The sequence below is a fragment of the Protomyctophum bolini genome (assembly GCF_963924005.1).
Source record: "Protomyctophum bolini genome assembly, chromosome: 20".
Lineage (NCBI taxonomy): Eukaryota > Metazoa > Chordata > Actinopteri > Myctophiformes > Myctophidae > Protomyctophum > Protomyctophum bolini.
In genome coordinates, this window is record NC_137881.1 from 13,536,546 (window position 1) to 13,554,176 (window position 17,631).

Consider the following 17,631-nt stretch of genomic DNA (forward strand, 5'->3'; position numbering starts at 1 on the left):
TCAAAGGGCACCTACGGATGGCTGCAATTCGAAACTGGCCTCTGTAAAAGCTGAATTTTTATCTGGATTGTACTATGTTTTTGTATGGACGTGGTGTTGGGTGCCTGCACATATGCACACATGGCATCAACGCATGGTGTTGTGTGCAGGCGCCCTACACTCTGTCTTTGTACTATGGATTGTACTATGTTTTTGTATGGACGTGGTGTTGGGTGCCTGCACATATGCACACATGGCATCAACGCATGGTGATGTGTGCAGGCGCCCTACACTCTGTCTTTCGTTTTCTTTTCTTTTATCCCCCTGTTCCCCTCACTGTATATATATATTTTTTCCCTTTTCGCTTCCTATATGATGAATTCCTGTTCTGTTCTTTAACTACATAGAAGTGTCTATTTGTTTGTCTCTAAATGTTTTGATGAATTGAACAATGTGGACCCTGTTGTAAACAAGTGTAAGGCTTAATTGGGTCGTCCACTCACAGTTAACAGTCTTTGTATTGAGTTTGTGCTTGAAATGTACTGTAATTCTGCAAACTGTTAATAAAGATTTCAATCAATCAATCAAAAACCAGTAGAACAGATTTGTGTTAAAGTTAAAATTTTGGTCAAAAATAGCAGATGTACTATACAGGACCGCTCTTGTTGAAGGTGTGCTAGTGTCCAATCACTTGTAGCGCACGCACCCACACACACACACACACACACACACACACACACACACACACACCTCCAACATGATTGAGCAGCACTCCTGCTATACCCGGCAAGGGCCTCTAGGTGGAGCTGTGGACCGTTGGAAAGGTCTGCTGCTGTTGTACAACATTGGTTTTCAACCTTTTTCATATCAAGATTCAAGGCCCATTATTTTTTCAGAATTTCAGCCACGGACCACCATTTGATGACATTTAGCCCCTCAGACCCATCTGAGCCACGGACCACCATTTGATGACATTTAGCCCCTCAGATCCATCTGAGCCACGGACCACCATTTGATGACATTTAGCCCCTCAGACCCATCTGATCCACGGACCACCATTTGATGACATTTTGCCCCTAAGACCCATCTGAGCCACGGAACCACCATTTGATGACATTTAGCCTCTCAGACCCATCTGAGCCACGGACCACCATTTGATTAGATTTTGCCCCTAAGACCCATCTGAGCCACGGAACCACCGTTCGATGACATTTAGCCTCTCAGACCCAAAACTTTGAATATTTTGTCCACATAGGATAGACAAAACAGCGTGGCCAAATACATTTGGGGGTCGTTGACAAGAAGAAGTTTGAGAACCACCGGTTTAGACTCTGAAAGAGTTCAGATTGACACTAAATCTGACCACCAGTGGTCCTTGAGGCAGTTCCATGGGGCCCCCAGCAAAATGATAGTTTGGAACCAAATGGACCCTTATGGGTCTGTAACTCTGAGTGTACAAATGGAACCAATTGGACCCGAAATGGAGTTAAATTAACATTGATTTTACAATATAAATGGGGGTCCCAGAGGTTAACGGGTTTGAGAATCACTGCTAGAGCCGTAAACATCTTCTCTCATGGCCCCTGGCATATCTTTTCAAATGGGGGTCCGCGGGCTAATTTAAAATGAGTGTCAATTTGGGAGTCCTTGAACAAACAAAAAGGTAGGAGCGCACACCAGTAGTGGGGAGGTGCTGGCCGCAGGAAATAACACTTTGACTAAGAAAGGAAAGCGGCCACACAGCTCGTAGTCACGATGCTATAAACTTTATTATGCCAACGTTTCGGCAAGCAGGTTGCCTTCTTCAGGGTATGACACAAAAGGGGTAAAACTAGTACTTATACTTATAATAAAGATTGGGACAAAGGTGCACTCATCAGGGAGTGTCCTCAATCTGGCCAACACCCAAAGAGGGTAATTGGTTGCTGGCAACAATTATAACTTTATATTTATACATCAATATGCAAAACGGCATCAAAATGCAATGGTCAATAGAAATATATAGAAATGCTTTGGGAGTCATGACATGAAACATTTAGGGAAGCCACTGTCTTACCCGATAGGCGTCTGCCGGGGGAAGGCTTCCACGGTGCCGTACAGCGGGTTCTCGTCGATGGCCATCACGTCGTGGTCATCCAGCGATGATGATGATGATGACTCATCGCTGTCCTCTGGCTCATCTCTGTAGCCGTGACTGGCTGTGGAATCTGAAACGTATGACATCATGACGACATGTACACAGGAAATATAACACTGTGACGGTGTGACAGTGGACGCCTTGTGTGATTGATGATCTGTGTCGCACTTAGACCTGTTCTCATTAACGTACAGTACGTCCTGTGAAAATCCAGTGCAGACTTTGACATAGCCTCGCACAGCCATCCTTCATCTGCCTTTGCAATGCATATTGACCCAGGCAGTGATACTACTATCGCTACGCCAGGCTAGCTTCATGACACTCGCTTGATACTGTAATTTAGACCCATTGCCATTAACACAGTGCTAGGGTAGCAGTTAGGGGTTAAGGTCTTGCTCATATGGCTTGACTACAAGAACTAAGTGAAGTTTCTAGGTTAGTTTCCATACGTGACAGCTCATATAAGGTTAGGTTTACCACATATAATACCACACACATACTCATATATACCACACATATCTAGTAGCTAGCAGGACCTAAAAGTTATAGAAAGATATGTCGCCACAGATCAAAATTCAGATGAGGTGAAAAGGTGAAAAGACAGAATCTATTGGACACTACACTCGGACATCTTGTCCTGTCCATGTCCTGCTGAGTAAAGACTGTCACAGTCACAGATTCTCACTAGGGATGTCCCGATCACGTTTCTTTTGCTCCCGATCCGATTCCGATCAATTGATTTTTTTCCCTGATCCGATATTTATATATTTTTATAGAACACTTATGCCATATCACAATAGTACAATATATTGATACTACTACAATATCTTGATTAGTACTATAATATTGATACTAGGGATGTCCCCCGATCACGTTTTTTGCTCCCCATCCGATTTCCGATCATTTGAAAATGACGTGTCGATCGGCCCATATTTCGGGACAAGGCCTACTTCTCACCTTCCCCGTTGACACTTCTCTTCTCTCCCGGACAGTCTTTAGGGACGAGCGGCTCGCAGCGTCGGTGGCAGTTGAACCTGCAGTCTGTGAGAGCAGACGGATGAGAAAGTTGTTTATTTGGGCATGTAGAGGTGCAGTCGAACCTGCAGTCTGTGACAGCAGACGGATGGGAAGGTTGTTTATGTGTGCATGTAGAGGTGCAGTCGAACCTGCAGTCTGTGACAGCAGACAGATGGGAAGGTTGTTTATGTGTGCATGGTAGAGGTGCAGTCGAACCTGCAGTCTGTGACAGCAGACGGATGTGAAGGTTGTTTATGTGTGCATGTAGAGGTGCAGTTGAACCTGCAGTCTGTGACAGCAGACGGATGGGAAGGTTGTTTATGTGTGCATGTAGAGGTGCAGTTGAACCTGCAGTCTGTGACAGCAGACAGATGGAAAGGTTGTTTATGTGTGCATGTAGAGGTGCAGTTGAACCTGCAGTCTGTGACAGCAGACAGATGGGAAGGTTGTTTATGTGTGCATGTAGAGGTGCAGTTGAACCTGCAGTCTGTGACAGCAGACGGATGGGAAGGTTGTTTATGTGTGCATGTAGAGGTGCAGTTGAACCTGCAGTCTGTGACAGCAGACAGATGGGAAGGTTGTTTATGTGTGCATGTAGAGGTGCAGTTGAACCTGCAGTCTGTGACAGCAGACGGATGGGAAGGTTGTTTATGTGTGCATGGTAGAGGTGCAGTCGAACCTGCAGTCTGTGACAGCAGACGGATGGGAAGGTTGTTTATGTGTGCATGGTAGAGGTGCAGTTGAACCTGCAGTCTGTGACAGCCGGATGGGAAGGTTGTTTATGTGTGCATGTAGAGGTGCAGTTGAACCTGCAGTCTGTGACAGCAGACGGATGGGAAGGTTGTTTATGTGTGCATGTAGAGGTGCAGTTGAACCTGCAGTCTGTGACAGCAGACGGATGGGAAGGTTGTTTATGTGCATGTAGAGGTGCAGTTGAACCTGCAGTCTGTGACAGCAGACGGATGGGAAGGTTGTTTATGTGTGCATGTAGAGGTGCAGTTGAACCTGCAGTCTGTGACAGCAGACGGATGGGAAGGTTGTTTATGTGTGCATGTAGAGGTGCAGTCGAACCTGCAGTCTGCGACAGCAGACGGATGCGAAGGTTGTTTGTGTGCATGTAGAGGTGCAGTTGAACCTGCAGTCTGTGACAGCAGACGGATGGGAAGGTTGTTTATGTGTGCATGTAGAGGTGCAGTTGAACCTGCAGTCTGTGACAGCAGACGGATGGGAAGGTTGTTTATGTGTGCATGTAGAGGTGCAGTTGAACCTGCAGTCTGTGACAGCAGACGGATGGGAAGGTTGTTTATGTGTGCATTTAGAGGTGCAGTTGAACCTGCAGTCTGTGACAGCAGACGGATGGGAAGGTTGTTTATGTGTGCATGGTAGGTGACGCATCCAGGAAGATGGATGGTGCAATAAAAGCGAATTGAACACGGTTCTCATGATATCAGCTTTCTGTAAACAATAGAGGGTATGCGCATGCATAAAGTGAATGGCAAATCGAGTGGCAAAGTGAGTTTAATGTTGTTTAACGTCGTTTAATGCAATCATATTGGACTTTTATGTTTGGATGTATTATGTATAAGCTGTCAATGCTAGAAAGTAATTTTTTGGCACTCAGTAGGCGTTCCCGCATAACTTCCTGGTTTGATGATGATGTCACACGCATACCCTCTATTCCACACAACGTCCTGAAGTTATTATGATCATCATCCTCATCACTGTGGACCATGTGGTGGAAATGGAAATGTCTTTCCATTTATAGTCAATTTGATTTTAGTTTTAGTCATACAGTAGTCATTTGAATAGTTCTCATTTAGTTTTAGTCACATTTTAGTCCCCTGGAATGTTTTTAATGTCATGCGATTTTAGTCGACTAAATCTATAGTTGATTTAGTCGAACAAAATGTATTTTCACTTGCTGAAAATAGCCGATCTGCAAGCTCACAGCGTGTCTCCGCGTGACGCGCTGTGGGCTTGTAGATCGTCTATTTTCAGCATGCAACTAATTGTAAAATGACTTTTACCGGATCTCTTGTCCACTAGTCCCTTCCTAACATTTTAGTCTAGTTTTTATTTGTTGCCGAAATTGTCAGTATATTTAGTCTTAGTTTTAGTCATCATAGCTTAGTTTTTATTTAGTTTCCATTTAGTTTCTGTCAGTGGAAAAAGGTAGTCGACGAACATTTTTCGTCTTAGTTTTAGCCGACGAAAACAACACGTGACTACAACATGACGTACATTTCCATCCACTCCAGACCGGTTCACACAGCGATTTGGTAACACAGACCAGCTGCTTTCCTCCGAGGTGGAAAGCCAGCACGGTGACGCGAGGTTATATCTCACCAGAGCACTGCAGACCCTGTCTGAAGAGACCCTTGAGCAGGCGGTGGCAGTACTGGCAGACGGTGGGTTTGGTGTAGCTGTGGATGTGGAAGGTGTGTGGGACACCGGAACCCCCCACGCCCAGCCACACGGGAGGCTCTGCCCAGGACGGGGGTCTGGATTTGGGCTTGGTTTTACTGATCTGTTGGGGTGAAGAGGAGTGGTAGAGGGAGAGGATGTCCTTAATGTGCAACACTGTTTTCTCACTCGACTGTAAACAAATCAACATCCAGTATACGCCAGCGTATCTGCACATTCTGCCAAGTTGTTCACCAGTTTGTCACTAAATGTTGTTCCAAGAGTTGTGATTCCCGGCAGCAGCATTTTCAGTGAAGGCACACACTGTACTATGGATATGGGCACATACGTGTTGGATATGGGCACATACGTGTTGGATATGGGCACATACGTGTTGGATATGGGCACATACGTGTTGGATATGGGCACATACGTGTTGGATATGGGCACATACGTGTTGGATATGGGCACATACGTGTTGGATATGGGCACATACGTGTTGGATATGGGCACATACGTGTTGGATATGGGCACATACGTGTTGGATATGGGCACATACGCGCGAAGAAGCGGAAAGACAGCACCTAGCCCAGGCGTCTCTTCCTGTGTTTGAGTGGTGCAACCACTCCTAGGAACAGCAATGTCCCTATGTCCCGATGTTTAGAGTACCAATAGGGGGTGCTGCGCTTCAGACTGGTCTGATCTTTTTCAGACAGCTGGTGGTGGATTGAAGTGACGCTCACGTGCGGCTTTAACTTGTAGCTACAAGTTGCAGCCGCGCGCGAGCGTCACTTCAAACCCACAAGAGACGCCTGGGCTATGTGTTTCTTGACGCGACAGTGTAGTTAACTTGTACCATATTTGATAGAGTCCCCCCATAGAGTAATAAAAGGATAGAGACCGAACTGGAGCGTGAGCCCCGCCCCCACGCTATTAATTTCAATAGAAGTTGCTCAGTGGCGTTTTGAAGCACCCGGAAGACTGCCGGAAGGACAATTATAACTCAATGGCTCGAGTGAGCGGAAGTTTAGCCTAGCCTATAGCCCGGACGGCTGACGCACATGACGTCATGAATGCCGTACGTCCACTTCCATGAAAGTGCTGCAGTTCCTCTTTTCGCGGCAGCTTCAACGTTGGATAGCCTTACTGGGGGCTTGATTCCCCCACTCCCTCTACCTCGGCTCCCAGTGGGGAGTCAACCTAGCCCCGCCCCTAATTGTCATTGGCACGATTCTCACACTTAGTGAGATAGTTTCACTAGTTTCATATTATCTTGTATCTCTTCTTTGCAAACATTTGGTGTGAAGGATGCATTTTCTTCTGTACGAAATAAATATACCGTACTTAAATAAATGTTTGACTTGACTGGACTCCCTCTCACCTCCTCCAGACTGCCCCCTGCCTGCGTGGAAAGGGAGTGCGCCCTGGGCCTCCTGGGCGGGAACAGGGAGAGTGAGGCGCCCACCTGACGCCTTACACGACTACAGTCATTGGCCAGCTGGAGGGCACAGCGCTTATGGAAGTCTAGAGCACACCCTGGATATGAGAGAGAGGACTACAGTCATTGGCTAGCTGGAGGGCACAGCGCTTATGGAAGTCTAGACCACAACCTGGATATGACAGAAAGAGGGTAGTGCTGCACAATTAATTTAAAAAAAGATCGCAATCTACATTCAGACACCTACTGTATGCAATCTAATTTTGTGAAGAATGGTGAAGAACGGTGCAGCACTAGTTGGCTGTCCAATTCATTTTAGTGACTCTTGTATTTTTGCTACAAGAGAGAGACTTTAAGAGAGGTTTAAGTCAAGCACTTTGATGTCTGTTTAAACTAAAGCCACAGTAGTTGGCTCAATGTGCCACATTTTGAATGTAGTTAATGTTCAGCAACTATACAGACTACAGGGAAATTGTGTGAGAATCGTGATCTCAATTAATTTGAAGGAAAATGGATATTTTCCCTGTCTAGCAGCACTAGACAGAGGTGTAGGACAGAGAGTCAGAGACAGACGGGGATGGTCAGAGACGGTCAGAAACTGACAAAGCAATAAAAGGGAATCGAAGACTGTGATAATAGCAGAAATACAACACTGGGCCCTATTGATGTGCAGCTTAAAAATAGAAGTATGTGAATAACTGCATGGTCTATTGATCCTTGCCTTCGCATTTCAGCCCCTGGCGAACCAGACCCCACAGCATCTCCCCACAGTGGTGGCAGAAGGTGGGCGTGCGATACGATTGGACGACCAGAGAGTGTGGGCGGATCTTCATCTCTGTGACGATGGCCGATCCTGCATGGGTCGGGTCAGAATGAATGGAAAACGGTGAGTTTATTCGTTTATGATGGAAAGATTAAGTCTTTCCATCATAAATAAATTAATATTTGGCACATGGCGGGCGGGGCACCTGCTAAGACTAGAGAAGAACAAGCAATATGTAGGGCTCCATCTTGTGCCACCCTTATCCCTAAACTGATTTGCCATTTTTTACTATTTTGAAAAATCATTTTATAAATAATTCAACTAGCCGATCTACATCTATACGTCGTGAGTTTGTAGATCAGCTATTTGAACTATTTTAACCCATTTTGGGCGGGAACCCCTTTTGGTCTTAGAATTATGTTATGCTTTAGCTATAAAAATCGAAGAACGACTGACCGAAACATAGCTTTTTCAGAAAACTCTCGGGATGTAGAAGACATTTATAGAATCTGATCTCAGGTCCAAATGGGTTTAAAGGTTTTTTTAAATAGTAAGAAATGGCAAATAAATGTAGGGATAAGGGTTAAGGGGTGGCGCAAGATATAGCCTGTAGGCTATTTCCACTGTAACAAAGATATAGCCCGTAGGCTATATACACTGTAACAAAGATATAGCCCGTAACAAAACACTGTAACAAAGATATAGCCTGTAGGCTATTTCCACTGTAACAAAGCAATACATTTGGCCCAAATGGAACAACATAATGCATAACATTATTTGGGTACAATGTGTAACAACATAACTATGACAAAAATGCAATAATACTAATATAAAGTGGCAAAAGTGACAATCTCCATCCGTCTCATGTGTGCAAGTCTGTAGTTCCCATATCTCGAGAGTTCGAGAGTCTGGCAAGTATAATTATGGAGATCCGGTTGTCCAGAACCGCCGATCCAACCGCTGTTATTGAGGGGCTGTTATAACGTTTGTCGACTGACTTGAGGGAGTGATCTGCAGATCTCCCAAAAAATATAGATGCGGAACCGCAAAAATGCCCATTAAATTTGTCATGGACAGTTCAGTCAGACAACTCTTAGAATTAATTTAGAATATATATTTATTGAGCAAAATTGAGCATAGATATATGAAGCATAGTTTGTAACTTCCTATTGTATTTATGTCGACACCTCAGCGTTCTTTTCATCTTTTCATCAGTAGATGCAAAATAACGGGGTACTGCGTGCTCTTTCAGCAGACGGCCGAGCGTCCTTCCAACCTGCGATGATGACCTCGATGAGGTCTCCGTCCTGCAGTGCATCCTGGTCCGTGAGGCGGCGAAGCAGCTGCTCCTCCTCCGAGGCGAGCCGGTGTCGGAACAGGAGGACCTTCTCTCCGCCGCCGGCGCCCACCACGCTGAAGTCTGGAGCCTACAGCAGTGGAGAGAGAGAGGTTGGACATGATTCATTAGCACTGTTGTTTTTGGCAGCACATTTTGATTTTAGCCTCTTGAATAGTTTACATTTAGTTTAAGTCTCATTTTAGTCACCTGGAATGTTTTGGTGTTAGTCTAGTTTTAGTCAAATGTCATAAGTTTTTAGTCGACTAAATCTACATTTGATTTAGTCGAACAAAATGTATTTTGGCGGGCCTTGATGCTGTCGTAATGACTGTTTTTACACTTACAGCCCACAACGCATCACGCTGCGACGCGTTGTGGCTTGTGGGCTTGTAGATCTGCTATTTTCAGCATGCAACTAATTGTAAAATGAGTTGTAGTGGATCTCTTGTCCACTATAGTTTTAGTCATCATAGCTTAGTTTTGATTTAGTCTCCATTTAGTTTTCGTCAGTGGAAAAAATCAAAGAACATTTTTCGTCTTCGTTTTAGTCGACGAAATCAACACTGGACATTAGATAGGTCAGTGCTTTTCAACCCTTTTCATATCAGGGCACATTATTTATTCAGAATTTGAGCAACGCAGCACCATTTGATTGACATTTTTATCCACAACTAAAAACTGCTCTTACTTCTTCTACAAAAGACGAGAAACTGAGTCAAAGTCTCCTCCGTCTTCACACAAAAGGTAGAACATGGAAATATGAGGTAACTGGTTTCTGCCCAACAGCAACAACATTATGATTAATCCAGTTACCGGTAATTCTTATTAACTGAATATTATTTGAGTTACAAGTCACTCATGTGACTTGTGAACGAATATCAGAGAGAAACTTTTAGTGATGTGATATTAGTTTAGTTATTATTATCACACACTAAACGACGGTGAGAGCTGCTCACTGATGTGGAAATTAAAACGGAATGAGGAAGAAAGCAGGCCTACTGTACATGCAGCAGACCTACTGTACATGCAGCAGAGATCAAAGAGAGGAAAAACATACTGCAGCACCGCTTTTTATGGTGACGTAATGTTGCATTTTGATCTAACATAATAGATTAGCCTCATATTCATCAACGGCAGAACTGAGATCTGGTGTGAAGATAAGGCTGGAAGGGTTGACAGCAGTGCAGTAAAGTAGCATGAGTACATTTACTCAAGTACTGTAACTGTACTTGGGTACAATTTAGATTTTGTTTTTGTTTTTTACTTTACTGGAGTATTTCCAATACTTTTACTTCTACCCCACTACATCTCAGAGGCAAATATTGTACTTTTTACTCCACTAAAATTGTTTGAAAACTTTAGTTAGTATTATTACAATTGGCCTGTGCTCCGCTCACTCGCCCGCATAGCGAGGGAAACCACTGAGCATTTTTCAGGCTATTAGACGTCTACAAGTCCTAAGCCCTGTTTATCTCAGCATGATACACGCTGAGGAAGGCTTTTTACACCGAAACATGTCCGTGTTTTGATTGGCCGTGCTGCACAATATGCAATGAATGTACCGTTAATGGAGTGCTGGCTATCTCTCTCTCTTCCACATTACGGTGGACACTAATCACATAAATATCAGGGACAATATGCAGACAAAAAAGGACAGTTCACTCTACATTCACCCAATTTTACGTTTAACCCATTTAGGCCTGACCTCAGAATTTAAAAAAATCACGATTTTTCAAAAATAGCAGACCTACAAGCTACAATAGCTAAATTATAACATAATGTTTAAAACACCAAAAGAGGTTCCCGCCCAAAATGGGTTAAACATTTAGAATGAACTATTCACAGAATGTTACGATGAACTGCAATCCTATGGATGACAATCACTCAAAATAGTTTTTATTTCTAAGTTGGTGATTAACGTCACTTAGTTACGTCTTTCCCCCAGAGAGGGAGAGGTTTTTCCAATTTATATTTGAATATAAAGCCAATTTCCTGAACGATCTGCCCTCAGAACTAATACAGTAGGTTGTAAATGAGTGTAATGAGTCAGCGCTCAGCGGAAGGGAGAGGCTGGCTACAGCTGAGTGGGTAGAGAGTAGAGACTAGGCCTTCTGGAATCTGTACACTCGCATAGCCAGTGAGTCCACCTACTGAAAGGTCAGGGGAAATCAACATATCGTTGCTGTCGAGCAGAAACCTCTTATCTTCCCTCGCCAGGTGAAAAGAAGCGGCTGCGGACGAGCTCATGCATCGAAGGAGACATGAGGTCAGTCCGTTGCTCTCCCCAGGTTGGCGGAGGGAGTGTATAGAGCCCAGACACTGGGTGAGAAAACGCGTTACAAAATTGTGTATTGTATATATATATATTTTAAAAAAGAAACCTTATCTCCATATTTTAACTTTTTGTGTTCTTTTGTAAATGATCGCCCTACTTGATCATAGCTTACTAACTGCAGCATCAAAAGCACCAACGGGTAGCAGATCCGCGAGCTCGAAACGACGCATTTTGAGCTTCTCGATCCACTACTCTTGTATTAATATGAAAAAATTTGAAAACCACTGCCCTAGTTGTTATGTTAGTTATTTTTAGCTAGTCCATTCATTGAACATTATAGCAACTTTTTAGCCAAGAGATAAAAATCCATCAAATGGGGGTCCATAGCCTAATGCATGACCAGGGGTCTCTGACATTAGAATTGTTGAGAATCACTGCCAGAGACATAAAAATCTTCTCAAATGGGGGTCTGCGGGCTAATAGATGTCAATTTGGGGGTCCTTGACATGAAAAAGTTTGAGAACCACTGTAATGGGGTTTAATGATTACACCCTATTATACAAAATGTGTCGCTGACTGTTGTCTGCAGTGAGAGGACAGCATGCGCCGCACACACAGATTGACCTACTGTACTGCTCAAAAAGTAAAACGATATCTACTTTGGCGTATTGGTGTGCGTGAGGCAGAGTGTGTGTGTGTGTGTGTGTGTAGCACACAGACAGTTGTGGTTGGAAAGTTAGTTGTGCAGAGCAGACGCCTGTCGACAGCCCCCTCTGACTGAATCACTGTCAACACAGGACACGCCCACAACCATCCAGCCATCCGGGTCATCTCCAACCTTAATAAGAGGGTCTGGTAAATGCCCAACAAGTACAGTAACGATATTGCGAAATCCCAGCCATCGTGTCTCGTTATTTAGCAAACAGACCTTGGCCTTGATTTTAACCGTGACCTGCTCACAATGTTAATCTAGCATTACAGTGCATGGGCGGCCTACATTCCCTCCAAATGTCACGAATACAACCGCAGAATTTTAACTATTCTTGTTCCTTAACGACTCCTTCTTAACGGTCCGATTCCTTAACGACTCCTTCTTAACGGTCCGATTCCTTAACGATTCCTATATACTGTATTCCTATATAGTATATAAAGTGACTTACAGGGGACAGAGTTACAGATCCTTCAAGGTCTGTAACTCTGAGAGTTATGGTGTTCATTGAAATTATGACGTTTGAGAACCGCCTGGTATTCATTTGTAATTGTACTAGAATTTCGTGCGCGCTACGCGCGCACTCATCCCAGAGCGACTTTGCCACGCACTATGGGAAGAAATAAATGGCGGGAGTTGACTCCACATGTAGTAACGAATGGGTTATTGGAAATGTACCATTGTTTTGTCCTGAATATTTCCACAGCCTAAGTACTAAAGGATTGTGACTGTGGGACAGACATACAGTCTGACATACAATAGGCTACACGTGTGCACAGTGAATAAACAATGACCTATATGCCCAGAGTTCTTAAATTAACATAGTTGGATTTTAACAGAAAGACAATGCCATAAATCAGTGAAAGTAAGTGACAGACTCAACAGTAGCACACAGCATGCAAGGCAGCGATGCATGCATGCAAACATGTTTGTCCAGCTGAGATTTAGTGTCTCCATCTCTCTGTGGAAGAGGTTGCACATGACCTGTACGGCCACACTGAGGCGCTCCAACACAAACACAGACACAAAACAACACCACGCTGTTTGTCCAGTTGACCCAAATCAACACCAATACCTAGCCTGTTTGTCCAAAACACAGTATCTGCTGGCCACGTGTCTACTTCGCCACAACCTAATGTTAGTAACAAATGTAGGGGAGAGCCGCCAAGGTTGTAACGCTTCACGGTTGTAACATGGACGTTATATCTTGATTGGTCAACGCCACCATGACGCCATCGCGTCAGTATGTGTACAGCAACGTACTCTACGTGGCCAGGAGTTTGAAGTTTGAAGTGTTTACCTTCAAAATGCGTCTAATTTTACACCTGGAGTATATGTGTGGTACAATTTTTGTCTTTGGTGTTGGTGAATAAAAATCCACATGGATGTGTTCATGCTTATGTTCTTCATTAGTTTGCATCGTGTTTAGACGGAATTCACGTTCATTCTGGTCTGTAAGCAACTGCAAAGAAAACTTGCAAAAGCGGGTCATTTGTAACATGTGTTACAAATGGTCCGCTTCCATTCAATGCCATTATATGTAATATTTACATATTTGACATATTGGCCAATATTATATGTTCTGAAATGGTATTGTATCGTGTAGTGTATTCTGAAATTAGTTTAGGGTTGTATAACGTTGTACAACTCAATCAATCAAACGTTTGTTTAATCAATGTATTGCCCCATTGAAAAAAAAGAAATGGCCAAACTGGTACTGGTACACCCGATACTATTTAATATTTCCCTTATGTTTGATACATTTTCTTATCACATCCATGGTATAAAAACAATGCTAAGGAGTTGCTTCAATGAAATGTAATTGCTTTAAGCTGAGAACGATATGTTTAATGGTGTTTTTTAGCGTTGTTACATTTATCATGCATGCCGTTACAATTGATCCGATATGCGCAGCAAATGTAACACTGAAACAGCGTCCACGTTCGGTTGAATAACTCCCGACCTGTTTTATCAAAAAAATAACTTGAAGTGGTTTATGGTAGCTGACATGTGTAGGTCCGTTGCCTGAAAATATTACATGTGTAGCTAAACGGATCTCTGAGTAAAAGAATGAAACGTGCAAAATGTTACATCCTTGGCGGCTCTCCCCTATTAGTTTACTCACAGCACAGCACCGTCACTCCTGTCAGTTATTTCGTCCTAATAACTTGAAGTGGTTTATGGTAGCTGACATGTGTAGGTCCGTTGCCTGGAAATATTACATGTGTAGCTAAAGGGATCTCTGAGTAAAAAAATGGAACGTGCAAAATATGTTCTAAAATTGTATTGTATTGTGTAGTGTATTCTAAAATTAGTTTAGGGTTGTATAACGTTGTACAACTCAATCAATCAAACGTTTGTTTAATCAATGTATTGCCCCATTGAAAAAAAAGAAATGGCCAAACTGGTACACCCGATCCTATTTAATATTTCCCTTATGTTTGATACATTATCTTATCACATCCATGGTATGAAAACAATGCTAAGGAGTTGCTTCAATGAAATGTAATAGCTTTAAGGTGAAAACGATATGTTTAATGGTGTTTTTTAGCGTTGTTACATTTATCATGCATGCCGTTACAATTATTCCGATATGCGCAGCAAATGTAACACTGAAACAGCGTCCACGTTCGGTTTAATAACTCCCGAGCTGTTGTGTGTATTGCGTGGTGAAAAGGCCGTGTGTTTGTGTTGTAAACAACTCATGTTATGTCTGCGCACACTGTATGTTGCTATGGCTGCTGACGTTAGCATGTGTGCTATCAGGCAAAAGCTGAGATAGATATGCAACTACTACTGGGGAAAATGCCATACAAAACACAACACCTAATTTCGGAATGTTATTGTGACCTATTGAGCACAATCAGACCATCATGATTTGCTTGCTGGACCTATAATTAATTTATTAGCATTAAATGTCCACTCGCCCATCCAAAAGAAAAGCAAGATGGCTGCGACAGATTGTGAGCGCGACGGACTACGGAGGCCAGGAGGAGCAGAGCTGGTGACGTAAGAGGCAGGCAGTGTTGCCAGGTTTGCGAATTGTAAGCGAGTTGCAGTGTATGCAAGTAGCGTGGTTAAATTCCTTGTTTCTCGGCGTGTTGTGGCACCCGTTTATCTGCTGGCTCGATCGTGATTTTCATAAAAGTAATATTTGCAGAGTAAATAAGAAACTTGAACGGCAAAAAAATAGGCTATGTCAGTTCGGGGAGGGTGGCGAATTTATTTTGCATATAGAGATGTGTGGTAAAAGTGTGGTTCGGTCGGAGATAGAGCATGAAGAATGAGTATGGGTACACCTTTTCACTTGTATATAAGATAGCAAAGAAATCAGACCAGTCTGAAGTGAGTGGTGCAACAGCGCCCCCTGTTGGTACTATGAACAAAGAGACATAGGGACATTATTGTTCCTTGGAGTGGTTGCACCACTCAAAAAAAGGAAAACAGTGCTTTTGTGAAGATCGTATCACCTTGCGTTCTATGATCTCCAGGGCCAGCCTCCTGGCGTGGCGATAACTCAGGTTTTCTCCGGGGACTCGAACCACCTCTCGGAAGAGGCCCAGCTGGAAGTGGACCAGAGCTGGGGCTCTGTGGCCGCAGGAGGACACCGCTGGGAGGGACAGGGGACGTCCTGGGGTCACGGACAGGGTGACCGCTGACATGCAGACAGAGCCATGTAGGGAAGAAGGGCAGGCAGACATTGTCATGTCAAGCAGTGTTGATTTCATCCACTAATACTATGACAAAAAAAATGTTTGACTACTTTTTTTCACTCACGACAACTAAATGGAATCTAAATGAGAACTAAGCTATGATGACTAAAACTAAGACTGACAGTTCCGTCAACAAATAAAAACTAGACTAAATTGTTAGGAAGGGACTTAGTGTACAAGAGATCCAGTATAAGTCATTTTACACTGCTGAAAATGCAGATCTACAAGCTCACAACGCGTCGCAGTCGGCTAAATCAACTATAGATTTAGCCGACTAAAATCTTATGATATTTAGTCGACTAACTAGACTAACACTAAAACATTCCAGGTGACTAAAACTAAGATCAAAATCAACACTGATGTCAAAGGCCCCCCAAATGTATAGCCTATTTGGCCACAGTGCCTATTTGTGCTAAGGTCAACTAACAATTAGTCCAAATTGAAAAATGATCAAATTGGGGTAGTGATTATAACTGAAAAAATAAATGCAAAAAAGATGATTTGTAATTTACCAGTTTGAGAAGCACTGCTGTATGATGTTGTTATTTTAGCCTCATCAGCTGAGATGGGTTCATCTCTCAGGATAATATGCAAACTATCACTATTACGTAACCAGTACCACCACACACTGATTATAAGATTTTAACAGTGTATTGTGTATATTTTGTTATTTATACATGGGTATACAGAGACTCAGATATATAGAATATAGCCTACAGTAAACAAAAAAAAGTCTCTCTGTTTGGAGACACTTGCTGACTGTAGAGCTTATATACTGTATGCCACTTAACCCATTTATTTTTCTGAAAAACCTTATGTTTCTGTATCAGTGGTGCTCAATATTTCATGTCAAAGACCCCAAAACTTATATGTACTGTAATAGGCCTTCACCCCCCCCATCTGAAAATATGTTGTTCCAGGGACCAAAGATTTGAGTCATATTTTCAAGATTTTTTCAAAATAGCAGAAACTACAAGTTCACTGAGTGCCGTGCTATGAGCTTGTACATCTGCTATTTTTCAATAGCTAAAGCATAACATAATGCTTAAAACAGGGGTTCCCCGCCTACAGAATGGGTTAAATTTCAGTCTGTGCATGTAGCCTACATACAGCAGCCTACAGGGAAACAAAATGCTACAAGAACTACACAAAGACACTGAAACAGAATGGGTTTTCAGAACGGGTGGTCCGTGGAGTGGACCACCAGTGGTTCTTGAGGGGTGTCCAGGTGGTTGTAACCAAATAGACCCTTATTAGATATTTAGGTCTTGAGAGTGTAAAAGGAGTTGATATTTGGTTTCATTTTACTCTCAAGAGTTAAGTTATTGATAAACACCTGCATTAGGCTACTTAATTTAAAAGAAGTCTACAGAATTATAGAGCATGTCAAATGTCATAATTTGGATTAGAAGGACATCTCACCTTTTGACTCCATACAGTCAAGCGTCTACCCGCCTCAATGGTGTCTTCTTTACCTCTCTCTCTCTCTCTCACACACACACACACACACACACACTGACAGTTTATCAATAGTGTTCTCTCACTCATTTGTTTTAGGCTACATGTTGAGTTTGGTTTCTCTTTGTAGGAATCACTATATAGGCTGTTGAGACAGGCAGGAAGTCACAGAGGGCTGCACGGGTAGCCCCCCCCCCCCCCCCCCCCCCCCCAAAAGGTAGGTATAGCGCACACACACACACACACACACACACACACACACACACACACACACACACAGGAAAGCACCATTAATACAGTACATAGTGTGGTAACATTTGCTATGCAGCCCACGTTTATAACGCATTATGAACACACACTTATAAGATATTATAATCTTCTCATAAACATGTATAATTAT

At 43.1% G+C, this 17,631-nt stretch overlaps 1 protein-coding gene across 1 annotated transcript in view; it reads right to left on the reverse strand.

The window, feature by feature from the left end:
• prkd4 (protein kinase D4) overlaps window positions 1-17,238 on the reverse strand; it is a 31,992-nt gene extending 14,754 nt beyond the window's left edge. The window contains exons 1-9 of the mRNA XM_080792541.1: window positions 17,196-17,238; window positions 15,531-15,715; window positions 9,014-9,164; window positions 7,696-7,827; window positions 7,109-7,146; window positions 6,918-7,034; window positions 5,480-5,660; window positions 3,074-3,157; window positions 2,036-2,186 (exon numbers count right to left, since the gene is read on the reverse strand). Coding sequence (XP_080648667.1) covers window positions 2,036-2,186; window positions 3,074-3,157; window positions 5,480-5,660; window positions 6,918-7,034; window positions 7,109-7,146; window positions 7,696-7,827; window positions 9,014-9,164; window positions 15,531-15,715; window positions 17,196-17,208 — 1,052 coding nt within the window. The 5' untranslated portion in view covers window positions 17,209-17,238. The remainder of the gene's footprint in view (window positions 1-2,035; window positions 2,187-3,073; window positions 3,158-5,479; window positions 5,661-6,917; window positions 7,035-7,108; window positions 7,147-7,695; window positions 7,828-9,013; window positions 9,165-15,530; window positions 15,716-17,195) is intronic.
• Between the last annotated feature and the right edge of the window lie 393 nt (window positions 17,239-17,631).